Genomic DNA, 26,508 nt, shown 5'->3' on the forward strand with positions numbered 1-26,508 from the left:
GTAGGCATTGTGGTTGTGTGTGAATTAGGTAGTTTGAACTGACTCTGTGTGTGTGTGTGTGTGTGTGTGTGTGTGTGTGTGTGTGTGTGTGTGTGTGTTTCTGCTCCAGTTGGTGACAAAGTCCCCGCTGACATCAGGCTCACCGATATCAAATCCACAACTCTGCGTGTGGACCAGTCCATCCTGACAGGTGAGTGTTTCTTTCTTTCTCTCTCTATCATTTTTTGGTAACTTTGATATTTTTCTGGAGTGCATTTGACTGCAGAGTGGGTTTGATGAATTAATGTAAACCACTAAACGTTGTGTCTCCCCACCTCCTCTCTCTCTTCCTCCTCCTCCCCCCCCCCCCTCCTCTCTCCCCCCCTCCTCTCTCCTCGCCTCCTCTCTCTCCCGCCTCCTCTCTCCTCTCCTCCTCCTCTCCCCCCCCCTCCTCTCTCCCCGCCTCCTCTCTCCCCCCCAGGTGAGTCTGTCAGTGTGATCAAACACACTGATGCTGTTCCTGACCTCAGAGCCGTCAACCAGGACAAGAAGAACATGCTCTTCTCTGTGAGTGCCTGCACCCAACCTCTACATGCCTGCTTTCCAAAACCCACTTCTCATCCCCACTTTCCACTTCCATCCCTCTATTGCCCCAACTTTTGCAGCACATCTCTCCATCCACTCCACTCCTCCAAGCCCTCTCTATCCATTTACCTCTCCTCCATCTCTCCCTCCTTCCAGGGCACCAACATCGCCGCGGGCAAGGCCATCGGTGTGGCCGTAGCAACTGGCGTCTCCACAGAAATCGGTAAGATCCGTGACCAGATGGCGGCCACTGAGCAGGAGAAGACGCCCCTGCAGGCCAAACTGGACGAGTTCGGAGAGCAGCTCTCCAAGGTGATTTGATTCATTTGATTTCCTGCTTATTTATCCAGGTTAGTCTCATTGAGATCAAATCTCTTTTTCAAGAGACCTGACAGACAGACAGACAGACAGGCAGACAGTGTCCATCCAGGCAGGCAGGCAGGCAGGCAGGCAGGCAGGCAGGCAGACAGTGTCCATCCAGGCAGGCAGGCAGGCAGACAGGCAGGCAGGCAGGCAGGCAGGCAGGCAGGCAGGCAGGCAGGCAGGCAGACAGACAGACAGACAGACAGACAGACAGACTAGAGAGTTAGACAGATGTTTTATTCCATTTCAGCTTGTTCTGAGAGATCATCTTCTCTCTATTGTAAAGGTCATCTCCCTTATCTGCGTGGCTGTCTGGATGATCAACATCGGCCACTTCAACGACCCCGTCCATGGAGGCTCCTGGATCCGCGGCGCCGTCTACTACTTTAAGATTGCCGTTGCCTTGGCTGTGGCTGCTATCCCCGAGGGTAAGCACCTGACCCACCTGGCTAAAAAGTCTCGCCAAACTCAGTTTTTCCAGATATACCGCATTAGCTGATACAGATGGCTGGTCTACTGGTCTACCCTTTCCACTATTGCTCTGCTCTGCCTGGTGTGTTGGCTAGGTTTGGTACTGAGCTCTGTGCGCTACATGTACAGTATGGATACCTCCCTGCCATCCCTCTCTCAGGTCTGCCCGCTGTCATCACCACCTGCCTGGCCCTGGGCACCCGCCGCATGGCCAAGAAGAACGCCATCGTTAGGAGCCTGCCCTCCGTGGAGACGCTGGGCTGCACCTCCGTCATCTGCTCCGACAAGACCGGCACCCTCACCACCAACCAGATGTGTGTGACCAAGGTGGGTACACGCACATAACTACGCACGCGCGCATACACACACACACATACACAGATATACACACGCATGCACGAACACACACACACACATAATTTCTAATATATATTTTGCCCAGGTCTGACACTGACATACACATACACACACACACACACACACACACACACACACAAACAAACACACACATTTTTTTGCATACACTCTGTCTCTTTACAAACATACATGCAAACACAAACTCCACTGAGGAGGCGAGAAGCAGCCTAACCACTGAGTATGATGTTGTTGTGTTGCTGTAGATGTTCATCATTGACAAAGTGGACGGTGACAGTGTTTCCCTGGGCCAGTTCGAGATCTCTGGCTCCAAGTACACACCTGAGGGAGAAGTGTGAGTACGGCCTGGCAACACACACGCACGCGCACGCGCACGCGCACACACACACACACACACGCACACGCACACACACACACACACACACACACTCACTTGTCTTTGTCTCTCTGTCAGGACTAAGAATGGTGCCCTGGTGAAGTGTGGCGTGTATGACGGCCTGGTTGAGATCGCCACCATCTGTGCTCTGTGCAACGACTCTTCTCTGGACTACAACGAGGTGAGGACAGTCACCGGGGGTGCATTCAAAATGTCAAGTGCTGAATGAATACCCCAAACATGAAAGGCTTACAATTGATCACTAAGTCGCAGATCTATATTGGTATAGAAGCTGAAGGTGCAAGGTCGGCTGTATGTGTGTAAGGTTGGCTAATGACGGTTATTTATTTAACATATTTTGTGTAACCCTTTATTTTACATCCCTGTTTTTGCTGGTATATTTACCCAGTATTGGGTTACTATGTGAAAGTAAGGTTATACAACTATGAATGATAATACAATATAGCTATTAAATAATTTTCCTAAATAAATAAGATTTAGGAAGCAAAATACTAGACACTTCTCACAGTGGTGCTGTCTGTATTGGTATTGATTAAACAATCTGTTTATCTATAAATGTAGCACTACCTGGTACAAAATAGCACATAGTGGTGCTTGAATCAGTGAATTGAAAAGAACTAACGGGCATAACTAATATGCAATAACAGGTTATAACGCTTTGAACTAAGCCGTAAAATAAATGATTATATTTGTATTGCAATGATCCGCATACAAACAGAAGATATCATAACAACAGCAACAACAACAACAACAACAACAACAACAACAACAACAACAACAACACAATGAGTTTTTATGTAGCCTGGGATCAGCTCCCACTGAAACCGTTATGGTCAGCTTCAAGACCTGATGGCTACAACACATTTGTTAAGCCGATAGAACAATGCTGACACCTCCCTCACCTCTCTCCCTCCAGACCAAGGGCATCTATGAGAAGGTGGGTGAGGCCACGGAGACGGCGCTGAGCTGCCTGGTGGAGAAGATGAACGTGTTCAACACCGAAGTACGCGGCCTGTCCAAGGTGGAGAGGGCCAACGCCTGCTGCACCGTAAGTCGACATCGGGAAATGACGGATATCCTCGGGAAAACTACATATGGAACTACATACGGAATTCCAAAGAATACGTAGCTGGAAACCATGACTAAGTTAGAACATTGTACATGCTTCTATAGCTAGTCTAGTCTTTTGGTGCGGTTCGTTATGTGCTAATCTTGAGAGTATCCATGGAACTTTATGGAATTCGAAAGGATATGTAGGACAACATGGCCAATTTAGTAGATTCCTAGTCTACCAGTAGTGTCTAGTGGGCTAGTAGTAGTTTGTAGTTTGTAGTGGGCTAGCCTTGATCGTCATTTGAAAATAAGTTGTCGACCTAAAGACTAGAATATAATAATATAATAATAATATGTCTTATATATTATATTATATATTATTATAAAGACTAGCATCGCTGAGGAGTCACACCACCTGTCAGAAGACAATGTTGATTCCCTCAATATTCCAACGTCATTTTTGGGAGATCCCAAACTCACTCCCTCTTTTCCTCTCTCTCCATCTCTCTCCCCCTCCCTCCCTCTCCATCCTTCCCTCCCTCCCTCCATCCCAGGTGATCAAGCAGCTGATGAAGAAGGAGTTCACTCTGGAGTTCTCTCGGGACAGGAAGTCCATGTCTGTGTACTGCTCCCCCGCCAAGGCCTCCAAAGCTCCCGTGGGCAACAAGATGTTTATCAAGGTGAGCACCACACACCCTCTGACAACGCTTCAATAACCTCCTCTCTCCCCACCTCCTCTCCCCCCACACCCTCTGACAACACTTCAATAACCTAAAAACAATCCCGTGAGAGCTCCAGTGTTTGCAAAACGTTTACCTTCATCTTGACCGAATCAAGAACCGAGTCTAAATGTCTGAGACCGGAGACGAGACCTCTTCACGTGAAACATGGTCTCGGGTTGCTACAATGTTGAGTGTACCCTGACCACATGTTTTCTGCGCTGTGTCCCTGCCCAGGGCGCCCCAGAGGGCGTGATTGAACGTTGCGCCTACGTGCGTGTGGGCACCACCCGCGTGCCCCTGACCACCCCCGTCAAGGACCGCATCATGACCGTGATCAAGGAGTGGGGCACGGGGCGCGACACCCTACGCTGCCTGGCCCTCGCCACCCGGGACACGCCCCTCAAGAAGGAGGAGATGAACCTGGAGGACGCCACCAAGTTCGGTGAATATGAGGTGAGTAAAGAAAGAGTGAAAATGAAAATAAAACATAAAAAAAAAAAAAACAGTGCCAGTCCGCAGTTTAGCTCTGAGTTTTAATCGAGCAGTGATCAAACTGTGGGTCTACTTAGCAGGCTTGATAACCAGTGGTATTCACTTCAATAAGCTTTATTGGCCTGATAGGTCGTTACATGACCTCAAAAAGCACTTTCCTCCACCCCACCCCCCCCCCCCCCCCCCTCTCTGCTGTTCCCTAGACTGACATGACCTTCGTGGGCTGCGTGGGGATGCTGGACCCCCCTCGTAAGGAGGTCATGGGAGCCATCGAGCTGTGCAGGGCTGCTGGCATCCGTGTCATCATGATCACTGGTCAGTACACCCCCCCCCCCCCCCCCTCTCTCATTCCTTCTCCATCTCTTCCATCTCTCGCTCTATCCGTTTGCCTTTCCTACAGAAGAATATCCTGACAAATGTTACTGCCACCCCCTTGATGAAACCCTCTTCCCTCTCCCCTATAGGTGACAACAAGGGCACCGCTGTGGCTATCTGCCGTCGCATCGGCATCTTCGGCGAGGACGAGGACGTGACCGGATGTGCCTACACCGGCCGCGAGTTTGACGACCTGTCCCTCAGCCAGCAGAAGGCAGCCGTCCGCAAGGCCTGTTGCTACGCACGCGTGGAGCCTTCCCACAAGAGCAAGATCGTTGAGTTCCTGCAGGGCTTCGACGAGATTACCGCCATGGTGAGACAGACAGACAGACAGACAGACACAGACACACAGGCAGACAGACACACAGGCAGACAGACACACAGACAGACAGACACACAGACAGACAGACAGACAGACAGACAGACAGACTAAATCTCTCTCCTCTTCCCCCCCCTCCCCTCCGTCTCCTCTCCGTTTCCCTCCCCCTCTCTTATCAGACCGGTGACGGAGTGAACGATGCCCCCGCCCTGAAGAAGGCCGAGATCGGCATCGCCATGGGCTCTGGCACTGCCGTTGCCAAGTCTGCCTCTGAGATGGTCCTGGCTGACGACAACTTCTCCTCCATCGTCTCGGCCGTGGAGGAGGGCAGGGCCATCTACAACAACATGAAGCAGTTCATCCGCTATCTCATCTCCTCCAACGTGGGAGAGGTTGTCTGGTGAGTGACCGCATCATGACCAGGAATATGAACACGCCCGCGTCCTCACCGAGACACACCGACGGTCCACCTGACTTCAACACATCAACCACAAACCTACTGTCCTCCTGACTTCAACACATCAACCACAAACCTACTGTCCTCCTGACTTCAACACATCAGCCACAAACCTACTGTCCTCCTGACTTCAACACATCAACCACAAACCTTCTCCAGTGGCAAAACACACAAGGGCTTTCCAATGACCAAGACCCATGGCTATAGCAACATGACCACTACATCACTACACAACCGGTGACTCACTCTCACTCTCTCTCTCCCTCTCCCCTCTCTTTGTCAGTATCTTCCTGACCGCTGCCCTGGGTCTGCCCGAGGCTCTGATCCCCGTCCAGCTGCTGTGGGTCAACCTGGTGACAGACGGCCTCCCCGCCACCGCCCTGGGCTTCAACCCCCCCGACCTGGACATCATGGGCAAGCTCCCCCGCTCCCCCAAAGAGCCCCTCATCTCCGGCTGGCTGTTCTTCAGATACATGGCCATTGGAGGTACTGGGGGAAGGATGCACGGCTATCTTACCATCTGATTTGTCCCAAGTTTTTACTACCATCTCCAGCTCTCTCCAGTCTTTCTCTCTCTCACTCCTGGTCCCTCCCATGCCTAGTCCTGCTCTCATCGTGGGTGGGGTACATAACCCTTACCAGGGTACAGTATACAGCCCGTACAAACATTTCGAGGAGATTTTAGTTGTTTTAAATTACTCTTATCCAGTCAGGGGATTTGATTAAAGTTGTTGGACAATTACATTTCTAAGAAAAATTAGCTCTTCAAAACTCCCACGTTTAATAGCCATTTCCAGACCCCGAAGCATGTGACCCCCTTCCTGGCTCCTACCTTCACTCTCCCTTCACCCTAAGGCCATCCCTGGCCGAGGTCATCAATCTAGCCACAACCCTCGCCCACATAACGCCCCAAGGTCTCAGCCTTGACTGCTACATGACTAAATTGCAAGGGGAGAGTGTATGACCACCACCGCCCCCACCTTTCTCTACCTAGTACTACCACATTCAGATGGAACAATGGTTCATTGGCATAGTTGTGTAAATATCGTACAACGTACAAACAATAAAAAAAAATAAAAAAAAATAAAAAAAAAACGTACTTCTCCTCTCTTCTCTCCCTCCGTCTCCAGGCTATGTGGGTGCTGCCACCGTAGCCGCTGCCGCCTGGTGGTTCATCTACAGCGACGACGGACCCGGTGTGTCCTTCTACCAGCTGGTGAGTACCCCTCCCCCGTCCCTGTCCGTCAGAGTGTGAAACAGAAACACAGCTGGGCCAACTGCTGCCGTCCCGTTCTCTACCCTTCTCCTGAAGTGTGCACTCATACACTCCCTGTCATGGATTGAAAAGGACTGGGCTGATATCAATGCTTAAGACTCAATTCAAGCCGAAGCCAAACAACTTTCAGCGGTTCCGAGAATGATTGTCTTCGGTTCAGTTCCGGATTCTCAGGTTTTTCTTTTCTCAGTCCCACTTCATGCAGTGCAGTGAGGACAATGAGGACTTTGCCGGCGTCGTCTGCGAGGTGTTTGAGGCCGCTCCCCCCATGACCATGGCCCTGTCTGTGCTGGTCACCATCGAGATGTGTAACGCCCTCAACAGGTCAGACTGCCACTCCAGCCCAGGGGTTAGGGTCCTAGCCCTGGATAATAATAATAATAATAAGAGGATTGTTTGGAGTTGGATTGATGTTAGGAGTACAACATTAGGGGTTTGATATTGCTGCAATTTCGGGGGTGGGTTCCTGAATATAGGTTAAGCCGAGTCCTGGAGTTTTTACACAAATATTAAAGTTCAAGAGTGTAGTGAACCTAACCTCAGAATAGGCTATAACATTGGAGTTGTACTGTTATGTTAACCTCGGAGGAATTTGGGAAAACCGTGAGTGTGTGAACACAACATGTATCCTTCATCCCTCTCACCATGTAATCTCAGATTCTCCACACGCTTCTTCACACCCCATGGCACGCACCTACGTACATGTGTGTGTACACCCTCCCATGCACATTCTCTCTCACACACACACACACACACACACACACAAAGATATACAAACGTACACATGTTCAGCGTGCATTAACGCACTACTCCACCTCCCCATCACCCCCCCCCCTCCTCCCCCCCCAGCTTGTCTGAGAACCAGTCCCTCGTACGCATGCCTCCCTGGAGCAACGGCTGGCTGGTGGGAGCCATGACCCTATCCATGTCCCTCCACTTCATGATCATCTACGTCGACCCCCTGCCCGTGAGTTCGCCCTGCACCACAGCCCTCCCCCTCAAACACCTGGCCAGCTCCACGGACCAGTTTTAATGTCCTACCTACTGCTCTTGTCTCTCTCTCTCTGTAGTTATCTCCCTCTCTCCCCCTCCCCCCCAACCAACCAATGTTGCTATTCAGTTCCGTTTTGATTGTGTGTACCGACTGTGGCCCCAACGTGAATGTCTCCTCTCTTGCAGATGATCTTCAAGTTGACTCATTTGAATGTGGAGAAATGGCTGGTGGTGCTTAAGCTGTCCTTCCCCGTCATCCTCATTGATGAGGTCCTCAAGTTTGTGGCCCGCAACTACTTGGAGCGTAAGAGTGCACACACACACACACACACACACACACACACACACACACACACACACACACACACACACACACACACACACACACAGCAGACAGACAGACAGACAGACAGACAGACACACACAGCAGACACACACAGCAGACAGACAGACAGACAGACAGACACACACACACACACACACACACACACACACACACACAGAACCACAAGTAAAGCAGATCACTTGTCCTGTACTGTATGTATGCACAACCACAAGCATATGCACACACGGCTGATTTCATGTATTCCACACATTGAAAATCCCACTCAGATATTAATTTGCCAATCTATGCATCAGTTGGTAAACTCAGTCTCTTATTCTTTGTAAAGTCCTGTAATGTCCACGGCCTCCCAAACAAACCCACTTCTATGGGTAACTAAGACTTATCAATTTCAATAATGGTTTGCGATCTAACGGTGAAGCCTGTAATATACCGATTAATGCTGATTGATTCATAACATGATTTATCTTCCTGTTAGGTGCCTTTATATCTCTTTTAACTCATAATCCCTCTCTCCACTTTTCCTATTCCTGCCACTGTCTTGCCTACCCCCCCCCCCCGCCCCCCCCTTCATCCTCCCTTTCTCTCTCTCCCCTCTTCTTTTGCCTTGGTGCCTCCAATCCCATTCACCACTTCTCCTCTGATCCCTCCATCTTTCTTCTCCACTTCCTTGCTCTTTATTTGGTTACATTCCAGTTTAAACCTGTTCCTTTCCTCCATATTGCCATAACAAAGCAAGGTATCCCACAGCTCTCGCTGTGTGTTAAGTGTTCCATGTGTACCTGTTTGTGTTTGTGTGTGCGAGTGAGAATGAGTGTGTGTGAGAGAGTGAGTGTGAGTATGTTTCATGTATAGTGTGTATGTCAGACCACGTATTGTCTTTCTTCTCTCCAATTCGCTTCCGTTAAAAACCCACTCGGTTTTTTCTTTTCTTCCTGAAACTTTTCCTGAAGGAAAAAACCAAAAGAGCGCCGCTGTCAGCTAAACTCTGTTCAGCGCAGCCCGTTTTTGGGCAGAGGCAAATTGGAGCATTCTAGAACGTGTGAACGTAGAACGTTCTAGAACCCATTTTTGTTGTTATGTCCTCTGTGTCTTCGTCTCTCTCTCTCTCTGACATTAACTCATATCAGACTTGGAGCCCTGCGTCGCTGTTTTACTCATGTTTTAGGATTTGTCACAATGTTCATGTTTATGAGACGCTGCTTTGTGAGAGCTCGTGTCCAGATGGTGTCGATGCTGAATTCGTACAGTAATTGACTGGAGTGTGTGTACGTGACTGTGGGCATAGGTTTCATAGATCTGTACTTGCACTGCCGTAAGCCCTGTATTGCTCAAATAGGTCTGTCTTTATAAATATTGTTATAAATGTCATCATCAGTAATCGTATTCCTAGATGATTCACTTAATAGTATTAAAATTGAACTATTACATTAGCAACACACAATGATATGATGAAGGGAATAATAATTTTTACTGACAGAATATTGGCATCAATATGTGTTTGGTAACCTCAGGATTTTTTTTTTACTAAAACAATGCTACGGTATACTAGCCCTAACCTCCTACTTTGCCAATGCCCTCAGAATGACGGCCATTTTCTTTCCCATGCAGAGAAAGACGACAATCTAGTGGCCAAGAAGTGGAACTGAGAGAGAAAGAGAGAGAGAAAGAGAGAGAGAAAGAGGAGAGAACAGGAGATGAAAGAATGACAAGACGAAGAGAGAGGAATGGTGGCGCGCTCCGCAGAACGAGAGCGCAGACAGTCACTAGAAGTGAGCGGAAAAAATCAAACAACATGAACATCAAAGAACAGAACACACATCAAAAACAGACAAAACTACCAAAAAAAAAACGTACAAAGGAGTATTTTTTTCTTTCTGTGTATGTATTGAAATTAAGTTAATATATAAGTAAAACAGTATATTCAAATGATGATGACTCTATTCTTAAAAAATAAAGATATGTATTAAAGAGAATACGCGAGTGGGTTGTTACATGTTTGGGGTTCTCATTTGATTCCCAGCATCTGTCAATCATGTTGTTTTCACAACGCTCCTAAAACACCCAATCATACACTGTTACACCACACACACACACATCAAGGTAATGCAGCACCCCCCACCCCTTTTAATATCATCCCAGTAGCCAATTAGTCTGTAAGCCTAAATACCATCTCACATCCCCTCACATTATTCATTATTCTCCCCAATTGACCACTCATAACCCCACACTAGAATTCAAAAGACTTGATATTGTATTGGTCATTCATCATTCTCTCTGTGCCGTCCAGTCAGCACTGAAGAACACAGCCAAAGATGATGAGCGGTCTTGTATATATTAAAGACAGAATTAGTACAAACAACATAGAAATATATTGTAATGCCAAATTCACATTTCTTCATTGGGTTTCACACATTTCCCAATTATTCATTAACACAAGTGGTTTAAGTCTAAAACATCAAAGTTAGGGATCAATCCTGTTAGGGATCAGAGTGAATACAAATGTGAATATTAGTGTTACTGGGTTGAAGAGAACTTAGCGCAGGATGCATTTGGTTATGCAACACAAGGAACATCACTAGGATCATCACTGACAACAAGAGCTTTCTGCTCAGTAGTAGCTTGTGTTAGGGTGTGTGTGTGTGTGTGTGTGTGTGTGTGTGTGTGTGTGAGATGCCGTAGTCTTGAATGGTGCAAGAATAGTGGACTTGAGTTGCCAGAATCATTCTTTTGCGTGAGTGTGTTCACTCTTGCCTGGCATAAAGTAGATCAGAGAGGTGGAAGAGGGGTGTGTGTGTGTGTGTGTGTGTTTTGGAGGATAATTCATACACTGTTGATTTACGAAAGACTTTGGCTTCTGATAAATAGTGCCTGCACTGCCCGAGACTGTTTTGACCCAGAATATTCCAAGTCCCAATAAGAACAGTGGCAGCAGTAACAGGCAGAGTCATGATGATGGTCAGTCTGTTTCCATGGTAACTAACTGTCATACTGCATAACCAGCGAAGCTCTCATTGGTCACTCTCAGAATATTTCCTGTTGCTTTGGTCCCATTTTGGGGTTCTGATTAGGGTTCTCACGTGGCATTGGTGGGCAGGTTCTGATAGGATCACGTGGCATTGGAGGGCAGGTGGCCAACCTCAGCGAGACCCTCCTCCAGAACCTCCTTCACCTGGTCCAGAGTCTCCGCCTGACGGATTAACTCCAATTTCACCTACAAGAGGGAGAGAGAGGGTCAAGCCAATTGTCCCATTACTTTTGGTGCCCTGAAATAGGGGGACTATGCATACAAAGTGTTGTACAAAAATACAAATACAAAAATGTACAAAAACCTCAAATAAAAGCTGAGAATCTCAACTTTAACCTCATAGTAACTGTAATATACTTGATTTCAAATCCAAACTAGTAGGAGTTTAGAGCCAAAAGAAGGAAAAATGCTTCAGTGTCCCATTACTTACACAGGGCAGTGTATATCTAGGCAATAAAGGCACACTACTGTATAGTAAGTCACACCAACTAGTCCAGAACAAGAGAGTAAGTAAGTACGGGCTGGATCAGACACGTTGTCATTTAAGTGAAGAGCACCCTCTTGTGTACTACGCTCTAGTAGTTGGATCTCTTGACAGTTCTCTTAGTTCTCTTCGGTCTTTTAGTTGACTAGAAACCCACATACATCCCACATGACCCCACCGTGTGTAGTACTGTATGCCAATAGTTAAAACCAAACCTGACTCGGCTGAACCTAGATCAGTGTGTAGCTGACATGGCTGAACCTAGATCAGCGTGTAGCTGACATGGCTGACCCTAGATCAGTGTGTAGCTGACATGGCTGACCCTAGATCAGTGTGTAGCTGACATGGCTGACCCTAGATCAGTGTGTAGCTGACATGGCTGATCCTAGATCGGTGTGTAGCTGACATGGCTGATCCTAGATCGGTGTGTAGCTGACTTGGCTGATCCTAGATCAGTGTGTAGCTGACATGGCTGATCCTAGATCAGTGTGTAGCTGACTTGGCTGATCCTAGATCGGTGTACCTGTAGGGACTGCGACAGCTGGACAAAGTCCCTCTGCACCGTTTGGCTGGTGTCCACCTGGGAGCGCAGACTGATCACCTGACTACGCAGCTCCAGACACTGCTGCTGCAGGGCCGCCTGAGAGAGATGGAGGGAGAGAGAGAGAGAGGGAGAGAGGGAGAGAGAGAGAGAGAGGTAATAAGAAGGTACATACTGGTAACATCAATACATTTGTGTATTACAGTGTGTGTGTGTGTGTGTGTGTGAGAGAGAGAGAGAGTGTGTGTGCATGGCCGTAGCTAAGGAAACAGAGGACGTGACCTCGATAGTTTTGAGCCATAATTCAACTGGTCCGACTGAGAGTGTTTGTGATAAATAACTGTCAATACTACCATTATTACTGCTGCGTCCACTTCAAAACCGCCGGTTCATGTTTTGATAGAAAGCAAGTAGCCTTGTGCACCCGAACACACAAACCAGGACGGCATTGACGATGAGGTGACATCCACTTGACTTCAGGTCACCGCAATGCATTTCTCACACACACACAATGCATTTCTCAACCATTTGTTTCAGATTCAAGTTTGACGTGATATTTGGATGTGCGCCATTTCTCACGTTTATGCTATTGCAAATATTACAAGAGAGGGATGAGCCTGGTAAGTGTGATTACTTTTCAGAATATGACCTACGGTTTTCAGTCCAGATACTTTAAGACAAAGGTGCAGAGAGAGAAGGCACAGGCACAGGCACAGGCACAGGCACACACACACACACACACACACACACACACACACACACACACACACACACACACACACACACACACACACACACACACACACACACACACACACACACACACACACACACACACACACACACAGAACTGTCTCCACTACCTTGTTGTTGCTTAGTGTCTTGCTGTCTCCTTGCAGGTGAGAGAGCGCCACCCGGAGGCCCTGCAGCTCAGTGCGAGAGGCCTGCAGCTCAGTCTGCAGCTTCTCCCTCTGTCCCTGGATACGCTCCGTCTCCGTCTTCAGACTGGACAGTTGGACTAGGGGGACGCCAAGACACCTTATTCAGACTGGACAGTTGGACCAGGAGGCCAAGACACCTTATTCAGACTGGACAGTTGGACCAGGAGGCCAACACACCTTATTCAGACTGGACAGTTGGACCAGGAGGCCAACACACCTTATTCACTCACTGTTCATTAACCAGTGTTCATTTACAAACGTTCCAACATTTTCCAACAGGGTAGGAAATGGAAATCGCTCCACTGAAACTACAGCATGCACCGAAACAACATTTTGATTCAGGTTACTCTGAAGATCACTGCTACTGGGTTGTGATAGAAGTTACAAAACTAGCAATGTATTCAGAATGTGTGTACGCACGCACGCACGCACGCAATAACTTAAATCACTCACCCTCTAAAACCTCTTTTGGTGGAGTTTCAGGGTAGAGAGAGAGAGAGAGAGAGAGAGAGAGAGAGAAGCATTATAAAAAAACATTAGTGTCATCAAAGAGAAGAACAGAGAAGAACAGAGAGGGATAGAGGAGGAGAGAGATGAACAGAGAGGGATAGAGGAGGAGAGAGATGAACAGAGAGGGATAGAGGAGGAGAGAGATGAACAGAGAGGGATAGAGGAGAAGAGAGATGAACAGAGAGGGATAGAGAGGGATAGAGGAGAAGAGAGATGAACAGAGAGGGATAGAGAGGAATAGAGGAGAAGAGAGATGAACAGACCGCTCTCCTCCGTCCGGATCTCCAGCTGCTCCTTCAGGTTGACGATCTCTATACGCAGTCTCTCCTCACTGTGCACCCCCTACAGGTTAGAGCGGAGAAGTGCATTTATCAAACTGATAAGCCGGGGTTGTATTTTATAGAAATTAAACAGGTTTTCTAACGTGAGGTACTAGGTTAACTCCTAAGTATAAGGATTTTTTTTATTTTTGTTTCAAAAGGCTTTAAAACATAGCCTGACTAAACGCAACCCAAATGTGGAGAAATACCATTGAGACTTGTGGCGATGCGTACGGTTCCAATGACCAGTTCGGTTCCAATGACCAGTTCGGTTTCAATGACCAGTTCGGTTCCAATGACCAGTTCGGTTTCAATGACCAGTTCGGTTACAATGGCCATGCAGAGTGGGGGGTGGGCTTACATAGACCTACTGTATGCTAGTTTAAATTATTTTCCCAACTGTCTTTGACAACGTTCAGGATCACTCTACCAACCATCTTTTTAGACTCTCCATACCGTATTATGTATGAAGTAGATATTGTCCTATATTGTACAGTATACAATATTCTCCTATTTGATTGTATACCCAGTCAAAGACATTAATTAGTAATTGGAGTGTGGAGGTGATCGATGTACGATGGTAAAGACCAAGTAAAGAAGTGGGAGGAGGTGAGGGTACCTGTAGTGTTGGACTGAGAGGTGTGTTGGTATCGACTCCCCCATCCGGCTCCTCCATCTCCTCTCCTTTGAGTCTGGCCAGCTCACTGCACACTTTCCTCTGAGAGAGGGACAGCTCCGTCTGGTAGTAAGGGGGGGGGGGGGGGGGGGGGAGGCACGCACATACAGACACACAAACAAACACTTGAAAATGCACATCCAACCACGTACACACAAACAAACCACCTAAATTGCGCAGACATACATACTGTACATAAAAACACAACTTCCAAAAATGAGCATGCCCGCACATACTGTAACTGCTCGTTTGATCAGCAGCCAATCACTCACCAGTCTGCTCTGGACGGTGTGCTGTGATTGGCTGAAAGATTTCTGGAGCTCCTGGAGTAGGGCCTCCGAGGTCTGGACCTGAGACTGGAGAACTGAAACCTGAGGCAGAGAGAGAGAGAGAGAGAGAGAGAGAGGCAGAGAGAGAGAGGGAGAGGCAGGGAGAGAGAGGAAAGAGAGAGGCAGCAAGAGTGAGAGAGAGAGAGAAAGAGAGGCAGAGAGTGTGAGAGAGGGAGAGGGAGAGAGACACACGTTTTTATTCAGGTAAAGTAAGAAAGAAGTCCAAAGCTATTTCAGGTTATATTCCAAACCGTATTCTACACAAACCATCTATCTTTTTAAATACTTTACATAGCCTTTTACTGCAGCCATGTTCACTTGTTGCACTTTGCACATAAAAAAAAAAATACATTTTTTTTCCATTCCACGATTGCATTTGGGGTCATGTCAGGTCGGTTTGGCTGCGCGACCCAAAGAGTTCAGCGACATTTTACCTGTTTCTGCATCTCTGCCGTCTGTGTGTCCAGCTCCCTCTCCAGCTCCTCCCTCTCACCCCTGAGCTGCCCCAGCTCCCCCTGCAGCTCCACCAGCTGAACAGGAGACCAACAGTCAATATCAGACCACCACAAATACACACAAGAGCATGTCTGGTCACCTGTGATCACTCTCTGATACGCTGTAGCCTTGGAAACGGCCTGTGTCGGTGAGTCCCAGTCCAGGAGTGTGTGTGGGAGTGTGTGTATGACTCTCTCTTACATCTGTGGCTCTCTCAGTGTCTGTTTGTTTGTTTGTGTGCATGTGTGTGTGCGTGTGTGTCTGTCTGCGTCTTCAGCGTATCTCAGAAGCTGTGTGTCTATATTTGAGTGTGTGTGTGTGTGTGTGTGTGTAAGTCCCTCTTTGTCTGATGTGTGTTTGTTCACCTGTGCGTTCAGCGTGTCCCAGTCACTGTGTGTGACCAGCCGGTGGCCCGGTGGGGGCAGGTAGATGGCCTCAGGCACCAGGGTTCCCGTGGAAACCAGGGAGGCAGTGTCTTCTTGTGGGGGCGGGCGCCGGGCCAGAGAGGGCGTGTCCAACAAGAAAGACGAGAGAGACGCCGAGTCACAGTGCTGGGAAAAATAGCCTTCCATCAGAAGCCCCGCCCCCTCAGACTCTGTCCCCTCCCCTGGTCCCTCCGGCTCCACCGATTGGCTGTCCGGCCTGTCCGTGTGACTACCAGGCTCTGGTTCTCTGAGGCTATTGGTGGGAGACTCTGCAGTCTGGCCTTCAGGTGACGAGGCTCCCACCTCCATCCTCCCCTTCTTCACACCGCCCTGTGAGAGAGGGAGGGGAAGAAAGAGAAAATGAGAGACACTGTGACAGAGAGGGCAAATGTAACAAAAAGGGAGGAGGAGAGGTAACAAGGAAAGAAAAACATTCAGGACAAGTGAATGTTTGACTGCAATCAACACGCACGCACGCGCACGCACGCACGCACACACACACACACACACCTACCTGATCAGTCGTTGTACTGGCTCTCCTCCATTGGGCTCTCTCTGATTGCAGAGCAGATATTCTGGCCTCGTACTGTGACGCCGTCTCTGAGAATGGATGTGACAAATGGTGGTTAAAACAATGTTCAAAACATTCATAGATAAGGCCTGGAGAAGTTATTGACTTATTACTAAAGAGGTAGTCGCCCCCCCCCCCCCACCACCCCCCCTTCCTACCTTAAAGGAGTTCTTTAATCAAACAAATATTTTTAGTACATTTCTCATCAGTCCATTGTTGATATGGTCCCAAAATGTAATTACTTACAAATGTAATTGCCTACAGTACAAGCCTCATAGAATTCCTAACGACAAGCTTATACTTAAACTTCCCCGGAAAAGTGAGATGGTGTTTTGACACAATGTCGACTCTAAAATACTAACAAATTATTGAAGGAAAGTACTCCTTGAATCAGCTAAAACCCTCTAAGCGTGTGGATTGTCTGCGCACTCGACAAGAACTGGGTCACATCTACGGCACACGCAAGGTAATCTGTTTTTGTTCGCTGAGACGGCGGAGATGAGTATCAGGACTGGGTTACAGGCGAATGACGTCACAGGTAGGTCAGGTAGTCAAGAAATTCTCATGGCCTTGCAATAAATTCACTAAATATGTCAAGACGGTAGGGTTACTCCACACTCACACAACACACACACACACACACAACACACACGACACACACGACACACACGACACACACACGACACACACACGACACACACACGACACACACACCACACACACACGACACACACACCACACACACACCACACACACACCTCTCAGGGCCTCCTGTAGAGACTGGATCTCCTGGTCACACTGTCTCTGCAGCTCTCCCAGCTCTTCCTGTTTGCTCATCTCACAGATGGTTGCCACTCCCTGCCAGTGCTCCAGTTGCGCTCTGCAATCGGCTAGCTGGGCCTGCAGGCTCCCCTCCACCTCTGAAAACATACATACATACATACATACATACATACATACATTCACTAGAGGTCTGTATACTTTATTTGATATTATTTGGTTAGTAAGGTTCAATAAAAATGTTTATCCTGAATGTATACTTTGCTTGTCATTCCACTGTAAGATTAGTGCATGTTGTTGCCAAAATAAACTGTGTTTCACTCAACCAATCCAACCAAAAGCCCTTGACTTCCAAAACAATGCACTGAAGAGATTGTGACGTCACACCAGGCTTGTTCAAAACAAGGTCAGCAGCAGACTGTTTATGTAGAGACTGCTCTTCAATTCATTTGACTTTGCTTAGAGTTTACTATCAAAGCCAATCTTCACCCAAATATGTTTATCTCACATGTATGCTACATTTAGTATCCTATTATGTCAGCACTGTTTACAGTGATGTCATGCGTAATCGTTTTTTCAGGTGATTTTGCTTTCTTTTGTAGATACAATTAAAGCCCATAATCCCCAAAATAAATTAATTTACTTTGCTTATAAAATTGGATCTCTTATTTCAAAGGAGCCATTGCCAAAGGGCCATGGATGGGCAGGTTAACTGCTCGCAATGTGTACACTATGGAAAGTTAGTTTGTTTAGGCTAATAAACTTTAATAAAAACTAAAATAAAACTAGCCTATAGCTCAGTGCATGGGGAGGTGTGCCCCTTTCTGTCCAGTCAGATAATTTCTGGACACTCTTTTGGACGATTTTGGGGGGAACCCTCTTGGCTCCACAGCACCCCCAGATGCAAATCTTCATCTATAGGACCATATAAGCAAAAAAAAAACACGACTTTTCCATTTTAAAACATGACATTTGAGGGAAAAATAAACGTTTTTTTCATTTTGGTTCAAGTATATTGAAGAACGACGACGAATTCTTAAAGGGCAATGGGCCCTAAGCACGCCACTGTCTGGTTCTTGGTGGAGAACCAACTGACATAAACTAACCTGGAACTTTTCTCAGATCCTACAGGTAGAGGTACATGTCTGCTCGGTGGGGTGTGTGATTAACCGACATCATGTTTCAGTTGGACATCACGGCAAACGAGTGACAAGTCTACATCAACAGACGACCCAGCGAGCGATCACCGAATCCATTTTCAACATTGACAGAAAGAATTTGAAACAACACCACCGATTGAGCGAACCACTTGGGGAGTCGAGCCATGGAGTAGTCTTACCAATGTCTTCATGTTGGGACGTGGCCTCCTCTGACAGCTCCATCGAACATCAGTCACTGGCCTCCCAGACGTTTGGTGATATAACTGCGACAAATGTCCTACTAATCGTCATTAAGTCATCTGTGGGTAGGTTTCGGACAAACCACTGGGTTGGGTCAGAGTGAATTCAAGGCAGGAGTTTCTCATCGCTCCCGGTTCAACTTCAGGAAACAACTTTCCCCCGGTTTAAGCCTACGGAAATTACGTAAACATCCTTCCTCCACCAAGAAGCAGCTGCGTCCCATTTCTTCACCCTGGCGCACTTCACTCACATGGATTAAGATGGAAATGGATGGGTGTAAGAGTCCATGCTTAACGCAAACAGATGCTGTTTAATCACTCCGGGGAAGTGCATACTTTCAGGCCCCGGGGGGGAAGTGTGGAGAAATGGGACGGGGCCAGTGATCTATAGGAAGACCAGTGGAGGCGGCAGGAGCAAGAGGTGGGACAATTAGTATTTTTGCCAAAATAAAGATATTTCTCTCTCTCTCTCTCTAGGAGAATTCATATTTTAATAAAAAATAAATGAATAAATAAAAAGTATATATGGAGAATATATTGTTTAAGCAAGCCCACTAAATAACAGAGACCAACTTTTCCACTATTCGGAACATTTCATGACCCCCCCCGTACAGAAAACAATAAGTCTTTTTATATTTAACAATTTGTGCGTTTATTATCATATCATATCTAAAATGAAACATTGTAACAATGTAGGAAAAGCAAGTACAAAACAAACACACTGATGTTAACGACGGGCCTTTACGACCCGGGTCCCATCGTTCATTGCTTGTTCAGTCAGTACAGCAGATCCACATGGTATCAAGATTGGTGGAGCAGCATGGCCACTGCTTGAACTACATACTGTATGAACAAGCAATCCACGGATGAACAGGAGGTATATACACAAGTGTAAGTACATGATCGCTGAACACGTTCAGGACATTTGACTGCTGAATGTTCTCAGTCAGAAAGTGCTACAACCCACAAGACATCATCTTCCATATAATTGAAAATACAAATCCCACGGTCCTGAAGTAATGCTACTACTAATCTGTATTGCATCGTGGGTATTTGTCTGAGACTGAATTATTGAAGCCTGAATACTTTCGAGAAGCAAACAGGCACAGATGTGGACACCTATACTATGCTCTTTAAAAATGTAAAAATGCACCATGTAGGTTGTAACAGAATTCACAATCTCTTAAAAAAGACAGGTTCCATGGTCCTCAAGTTATGTTATTCATAGTTTATACTGCATCAGGAACTAGTGTTTTTAACAGTAAAAAATCTGGTAACATGATAGTTAAAACATAATGGGTAAATGTTATACAGGCCGTGCCAGAGTTGGGAGGATATAAGAGTATTGGAGATTGAGGTGCCCTGTGGTTTACATCAATGGACAGACATTGGCTCAGTTCCAATAACCACACTAGCATACCATGTATCATTTCATGGCTAACACATGGCTTCATTCTATGTGGTACACCTGTGTGGACACTGAAACATTGCCATTGACAGACAATAGACTTGGACTACATTTCCCATGTCACCCTGCATGCTCCAGAGTGGCACAGTAAGGCATAGTCAGGAAGGTAAAGCCTGAAGTTTCAAACCTACATTACATTTGGTCCTCTACAGTGGGAATGTTAAGTGGTAATTAAGTGGTTGCCGCTGCCTCCTCCGTTTCTTCCAAAGTTTCCATCCATCCAAACCGTTGCTTTTTCTATTAGTCCATATCCTGATCAGCCACGCTCTGGCGCAGGTAATCTTCATAGAGCTTCTTCTACAGAACGGGAGACGGACACACTGTGAGTGACAAAGCAACAACTCCCCACTGCTTGTGTAGACATTGAGCGCGCGCACATACACACACACCGGTAACGCAACAACCACACACAGCCACACTGTCTCACAGTCTCTCTCTCTCTCACAAACATACACACACACACACACACACACACAGTACCTTCTTGGTCTTGACCACCTCCTGCACATACTCCAGCTTTTCCTGCAGCTGCCTTTTCTGTCGACCAGAGAGAGTGGGCTGAGTCCTGCAGAGCGAGCGAGAGAGAGAGGGAGAGAGAGAAAGGGAGAGAGGGAGGAATACACTTTTTTGTAAGAGAATGAGAGAAAAAATAAGCATAAGCTGGTGGTTGAAAGCTCTGCTCTTACCTGAAGAAAAAGCGTGCGAGGATGAGGAGGATGAAGGAGAGGAAGACAAGCCCCCCGCAACTGTAGAGCTGCTGTTCGACAGTCAAGGAGTCAAACACCCTCAGAACAGGAGTCTGTAAGGGAGAGAAGAGTGTCACACACACACACACACACACACACACACACACACACGAGAGGTCTCTCTTTCTCAAACAGACACTCACCAAGTAGAGAGAGAGTGCCTCTGTGCCCTCTTCCCCCAGGGCCGTATCCATCAGCTCTCTGGACAGACTTCCCAACACCAGAGCCACCATCAGCATCAGTGGCACACTGAAGCCCAGCAGGGCCAACAGACAGCCCTTACAGCGGGCCCGCCGATTATTCACACTCGTCTGCCTGAGGGAGGGAGGGAGAGGGAGGGAGGGAGGGAGTGTGTCAGAGGCCAGTGGTCCAGAAACAACCACCAGCCCCTTCTCCTAAGACACTGATGTCAATCTGGAGGGGTTGAATCGGTATAACCACTAAAATGGCCAAATCGAGCCTATTTCATAATGCAACCTACAGTGTCATTGTTGCATCTAGAGTAGTCATGCATTTCAGCTCTTTTTAAGTCAGTTGAGAGTAAACATTTGGTCTAAAATACATTGTGTGTGTGTGTGTGTGTGTGTGTGTGTGTGTGTGTATATATATATTACCGGTCATTGCTGAGTGTGTCTGCGATGGCCTCCGTGATGAGCTCACAGTCCTTCTCCAGAGAGTTGAGTGTGTTCTGAACCGTCTGGTTGATGGTCTTCTCGATGGTGCGGCACGCTTCCTCAATCTGGTTCACACAGCGACTGGGCTGTGGGCAGGGACACAGAGAGAGGGGGGGGGGGGACCCAGAGAGAGAGGGGGGACCCAGAGAGAGGGGGGGGGGGGGCGGGACCCAGAGAGAGAGGTGGGGGGGGGACCCAGAGAGAGAGGTGGGGGGGGGGACCCAGAGAGAGAGGTGGGGGGGGGGACCCAGAGAGAGAGGGGGGGAGGACCCAGAGAGAGAGGGGGGACACACAGAGAGAGAGAGAGAGAGAGGGGGATAGTTCAAGTTTATTTTGGTGTTATTTATTTTGGTGTTATTCAAGTCCCTTGATGGAGATGCCAACGGGCCTCTGTGGTGACAGTACCTTGTTGGGGTTGGGCACGTAGATTGTGGGCATATCGAAGCCACACTTGTTGAGTCCTGGCCGCTTGCAGAGCTCCTGGACAATCTGCATCATCACCCTCTGAAAGAGCCAATCGTAGAACAGAGAAAAACAGCCTTTTTTTTTTTGAAAGCCACGGGCCAATCGGGTCGATTCAAGCAGTGGGCTGTTCAAAGAAGCCTGCAAATCGTTTCAGAAGCTTGCAGGTGAGGTACTGTGCATTTGTGTGTGTACGTGTCTTATACTAGTTTGGTGCTTTTTGTATGTGTGTGTGTGTGTGTACACCTGTCTGTCGGACTTGCCTCCTGCCTTGAGGTATACATGTAGTCTGTCCTCCTGCCTGGTGTGTGTGTGTGTGTGTGTATGTGTGTACCTGTCTGTCGGACTCTCCCCCCGCCTCGTCAGCCTTGCTGAGGTAGAAGCGCAGTCTGTCCCCATGCTTCTCGTTGAGCTTCTCCACGATGTTGAGCGTGCGCTTGCACAGCGCCTGGCCCATGGGGTCAAAGAACACCAGGATCAGGTCACAGAGCTCCCCTACAGGGGGACAGAGGGCGGAGGGGGGGGGGGGGGGGGGGGGGTTGGAGTGGTACCATTAGACGCACTGACAGCTCGGTCACACAAAGCGAAAGACCACAAAAACACATGGACAGGGTAGGGTAGGGTAGGGTAGGGGAGGACAGGGTAGGGTAGGGGAGGACAGGGTAGGGTAGGGGAGGACAGGGTAGGGTAGGGTAGGACAGGAAGGAGGTCTGACTGTGCCTCTATGGTGGGCAAACAATGTGCCATGGTTTATTCGGAACTGGTTTTCACCACACCCAGTGATGGCGAGTGACAAAAACTATCAAACCAGTTAACATACAGGTTAAGCTTACAGGTTACAGCTAGCTTTTCGATAGCGTAGCTGGTTTCCATATGACATGAAGATGTTAATGCTTTGAATACGGCTTCAGACTGGGTGACAGACCACAGGGTGACAGACCACAGGGTGACAGACCACAGGGTGACAGACCACAGGGTAAAACACGACAAGAGCTGAGGGAAAACTCAAAGTTCTTGGTTCAGAACCACACAGCTGGACCCAGAGGATGGACCTGCTCTGCTGCCTGATTTACACCAAGTAAAAGATTCCTTAAACACAGAGGTTGTTACTGTCCTTTATTTTCTTCCAGTAGGCAGTTATAGACAAGCTGTTCTGTCGTCCGAATATTGCACGAAAAATATCTTCTTAATGTAAGATTTACCCATGCACAAGGGAAATAGATGGGACTCAATAAACATACACACACAGGGGAGAGAGATACTTGAAAGCAAATACACACACACAGAACTGAATGCACACATCAACACACAAAGAAAGACACTCAACAGTAACGCGCGCGCGCGCGCACACACACACACACACACACACACACACACACACACACACACACACACACACACACACACACACACACACACACACACACACACACACACACACACACACACACACACACACACACACACACACACACACACACACACACACACACACACACACAAAGCAGAGCACTGTAATGGTCACCCACCCAGCCACATGATGGCCTGGTCCACATCAAAGGGGTACTTCATGTCCCCGTCCACCAGGCCAGGCGAGTCCACAAATGTCACCAAGCTGAAGCGCTTCTGCCGCGACGTGCAGATCTCAGTACCCAGGTACTCCGACACACCTAGAGAGAGCAAGAAAGAAAGAAAGAAAGAAAGAAAGAAAGGTGGCACATGCGAGTGTGGTGGGTGGGGGGGGGGAGGGTTTGGAAGAATTAAAGAATGGAAGAGGATGGGGGGGGTGAAAGACAGAATGAGAACGGGAGGGAAAGAATTAAAACGAGAGTCAGGAAAGGATTACGGAACAGTCACTGATGAACAGGATGACGGAACAGTCACTATCAGTATGATTTTATTTGGATCCTCTCCTTCATACGCAGGTGAGAAAAACACAGGATGGTTGATAACCACATGGCTAGATGGACCATGTGGTTTTCACCATCACATCATGGATTTACCAGAGGGGCATATTTCTGAACGTCGCCATTCGCCAGGTTGACGCCTTAAAACCTCACCTTTAAACTCTTGCAGAGGTTTGAAGTGGGGGTAGAGGTGCAGCGTGGCGTTTCCCTGGATGACAGCAAAACACAAAACTTACATCCTGCATGGATGACCCACCCTAACTGGGTGACTCATTAAATCAACTTTAAACAGGTCTGTGCTGAAACCAATTATAACATCTCATTGTTATTTGGAAGAGCAGACTCCATGGTCTATGGAACAGTGTTTCAGTACCAATGTTTCATTGTTCAAGGACTGGTCGTCTCTGGTTCTATATGACAAATTCCGGTTTTGTGAGAATCCTAATGTCAAATCAGGCCATTGCATTGTAACCACTCTAGCAATACCTTAGACCAGTGGTTCCCAAACTTTTAACAGGCCCCCTGTCGGTTATTTTGTAGCCTAATTGATATTCTATGAACATTATCCCTTACATATTAGACATTGTGATAATATTATTCTGTTGGATAGGGTGCATGCATTTATTTTTGGTACTGAGACTACAGTCGGCTATTCAACAGGACTGTTTGGGAAGGTAAATCACAGATTTAAATCCCTAGATCGATCCATGTACCCCACTTTGACAATAGTGGCCTTAGAGGTTCTCTGGCATTACTCACCGTGAGGGACTCTCTCTTGCGCCCACTAGTGACAAAACTGAAGCCTTGCGTCTCAATGGCCACTCCAGTCCGCTGTATGTGCTCTTCCACATACCTGAGGAAAGGTTACAGCAGAGGTGAAAGAAGGCATCTTTGCATACCCTCAAATGGCATTTCCGCAGACAAACTAGGGCACAAGGACGCCACAAGACAAGACACACTTTGAAGAGGAAAGGAAGTACGGGGAAAAGTTATCAACAGTGTCAGTGAGCATTTTAGGTCCTGTTTTAGAGTCAGTGGAATGTTCGATAAGCCATCACTCATCTCCAAAAGGGGAAGGATGCATGTCCCTCTAGTCTAAGGTGTGTGTACCAGAGTGCATAATGTCGACCCAGAGACTGTCTGGCTCTGCAAGATTAGGCAAGTGCATAGCAGCATACTACTACACACACATTCACAACTAGAGCACTTTACCAATTGATGAAAGAGCTCTTTCCAGCGGAGTGGTTGCCCATCAACATCACCGTGATCTTTTTCCTGGGCGGAAGGAGTGTAACGCCAACAGACTGGGCCACTGAGATCAGTCCTAGAGGAAAGACGAGTACAGCAGTGGTTTGCTGGATGATCTGAACTTGTGCATCCAATCAATGAATGGATTGTGGCTTCTGCACTTGAACGAAGACGACCTCGACTCTACCAAGGCCTGGCTAACAACACATCTATTCAATCTGATAATCCTCAGTTATTGCTAGATGAGGCTACACATCAACTAGATCATTATTAGTTAGCAAAGCTAGGTAAATATTAAAAGGGGCAAGGTTAGCTTTAAGAGAAACTGACACAGGGATGAGTTTCACCGAATAAGGACACTGACATCGTTCTTCATCTTGGGGGAATAGAAACGTCGGCTTCGTTCAACCGGCTAAATGAGCTTACTACCCGCTGCAGCTAACGTTAGCTTGAGATGGCTAGCTAGCTAGCTAGCTGAGTTGGCAGCAGGTAGTATTACTGCCAACAATGTGGTCAGTTAGCAGTAGCTCACCCGCAGGACAGACTCCAAAGCCTTATCTGGCGAGCGGACAACTTACCACTGTCCGAGTCGATGTACAGTTGATGACAATCCCGTAAAATGCGCTCATCGCAAGAGACGCTGCCAGATGTAGAGTCGGCATTTGCGGCACTTCGGTTCTTGATCTTCCCAGACATCGCGAATCGTTCAGGGCAGGACTGATCAAAATAAATAATGTGGTTTTAACTTTAGGTTGACGCTTTTCATCAGATTCCAGAAATGCTATTAAAATAATAAGAACTGTTGGCTGAAATGTTGCCCTGCCAAAGTTTAAATCAACCCGGTCCGTTATTGCAGCGTTGTCCACGTCCACGTCAATCGGCCTCCGCAGGGGCGGATGGGTCATAGAAATAGAGTTTATAGACCGGCCCGGATATAGACAAGTATAGACAGGTTCTGTGGTTTATACCCAGCCTAGACCAGACAGAGTGGGTTAGACTACGTGGACCAGAGTAGAATTTGGCGTTTCAACAAACGTTTTTGGATACCTATATATCTATATATCTATATATGTGTGTGTGTGTGTGTGTGTGTGTGTGTGTGTGTGTGTGTGTGTGTGTGTGTGTGTGTGTGTGTATATACACTCCTACTTTTCTTTGGTTTCAATATTTTATTTTTTACTTTCAAATCTGAACCTTTCTTAAATTGTATTCCATATTGATGAGTCTGCACACCAGGTCATAAGAAAAGCCACGTTTATTGTACGCGCCGTCCTCTATACAATTGCGTGCCTCTGCCACCAAGT

The 26,508-nt window shown here is 47.5% G+C and overlaps 3 protein-coding genes across 4 annotated transcripts in view; 1 reads left to right on the forward strand and 2 right to left on the reverse strand.

The window, feature by feature from the left end:
• Positions 1–9,870, forward strand: part of atp2a1 (ATPase sarcoplasmic/endoplasmic reticulum Ca2+ transporting 1) — an 11,576-nt gene extending 1,706 nt beyond the window's left edge. Inside the window, exons 3-21 of the mRNA XM_083677407.1 lie at positions 110–190; positions 461–546; positions 721–876; positions 1,214–1,355; positions 1,559–1,725; positions 2,019–2,107; positions 2,228–2,330; positions 3,087–3,218; positions 3,778–3,903; positions 4,180–4,398; positions 4,641–4,752; positions 4,902–5,125; positions 5,311–5,531; positions 5,872–6,074; positions 6,719–6,804; positions 7,055–7,188; positions 7,714–7,831; positions 8,044–8,161; positions 9,812–9,870. Coding sequence (XP_083533533.1) covers positions 110–190; positions 461–546; positions 721–876; positions 1,214–1,355; positions 1,559–1,725; positions 2,019–2,107; positions 2,228–2,330; positions 3,087–3,218; positions 3,778–3,903; positions 4,180–4,398; positions 4,641–4,752; positions 4,902–5,125; positions 5,311–5,531; positions 5,872–6,074; positions 6,719–6,804; positions 7,055–7,188; positions 7,714–7,831; positions 8,044–8,161; positions 9,812–9,849 — 2,555 coding nt within the window. The 3' untranslated portion in view covers positions 9,850–9,870. The remainder of the gene's footprint in view (positions 1–109; positions 191–460; positions 547–720; positions 877–1,213; positions 1,356–1,558; positions 1,726–2,018; positions 2,108–2,227; positions 2,331–3,086; positions 3,219–3,777; positions 3,904–4,179; positions 4,399–4,640; positions 4,753–4,901; positions 5,126–5,310; positions 5,532–5,871; positions 6,075–6,718; positions 6,805–7,054; positions 7,189–7,713; positions 7,832–8,043; positions 8,162–9,811) is intronic.
• A 1,403-nt stretch (positions 9,871–11,273) lies between these two features.
• Positions 11,274–18,857, reverse strand: rabep2 (rabaptin, RAB GTPase binding effector protein 2). 2 transcript variants are annotated; one of them, XM_083676616.1, is made up of 11 exons: positions 18,640–18,857; positions 17,279–17,440; positions 16,464–16,549; positions 15,890–16,279; positions 15,464–15,559; positions 14,973–15,071; positions 14,644–14,763; positions 13,968–14,046; positions 13,117–13,271; positions 12,236–12,352; positions 11,274–11,414 (listed from the first exon to the last, which is right to left on the reverse strand). In XM_083676616.1, the coding sequence occupies exons 1-11, from the start codon at positions 18,680–18,682 to the stop codon at positions 11,310–11,312; spliced, it is 1,452 nt and encodes a 483-aa protein (XP_083532742.1). In that variant the 5' UTR covers positions 18,683–18,857; the 3' UTR covers positions 11,274–11,309. The 2 variants fall into 2 exon arrangements, with proteins under 2 accessions (XP_083532742.1, XP_083532743.1); XM_083676617.1 differs by lacking the exon at positions 18,640–18,857 and adding an exon at positions 18,407–18,594.
• A 485-nt stretch (positions 18,858–19,342) lies between these two features.
• LOC310809798 (uncharacterized protein) lies at positions 19,343–26,069 on the reverse strand. The gene is made up of 12 exons (XM_083677270.1): positions 25,783–26,069; positions 25,169–25,280; positions 24,716–24,809; positions 24,110–24,164; positions 23,579–23,719; positions 22,384–22,544; positions 21,993–22,091; positions 21,528–21,673; positions 21,057–21,228; positions 20,854–20,966; positions 20,648–20,732; positions 19,343–20,464 (listed from the first exon to the last, which is right to left on the reverse strand). The coding sequence occupies exons 1-12, from the start codon at positions 25,898–25,900 to the stop codon at positions 20,408–20,410; spliced, it is 1,353 nt and encodes a 450-aa protein (XP_083533396.1). The 5' UTR covers positions 25,901–26,069; the 3' UTR covers positions 19,343–20,407.
• Positions 26,070–26,508: the final 439 nt, after the last annotated feature.

The sequence above is a fragment of the Argentina silus genome, assembly GCF_951799395.1.
Source record: "Argentina silus genome assembly, chromosome: 9".
Taxonomy (NCBI): domain Eukaryota; kingdom Metazoa; phylum Chordata; class Actinopteri; order Argentiniformes; family Argentinidae; genus Argentina; species Argentina silus.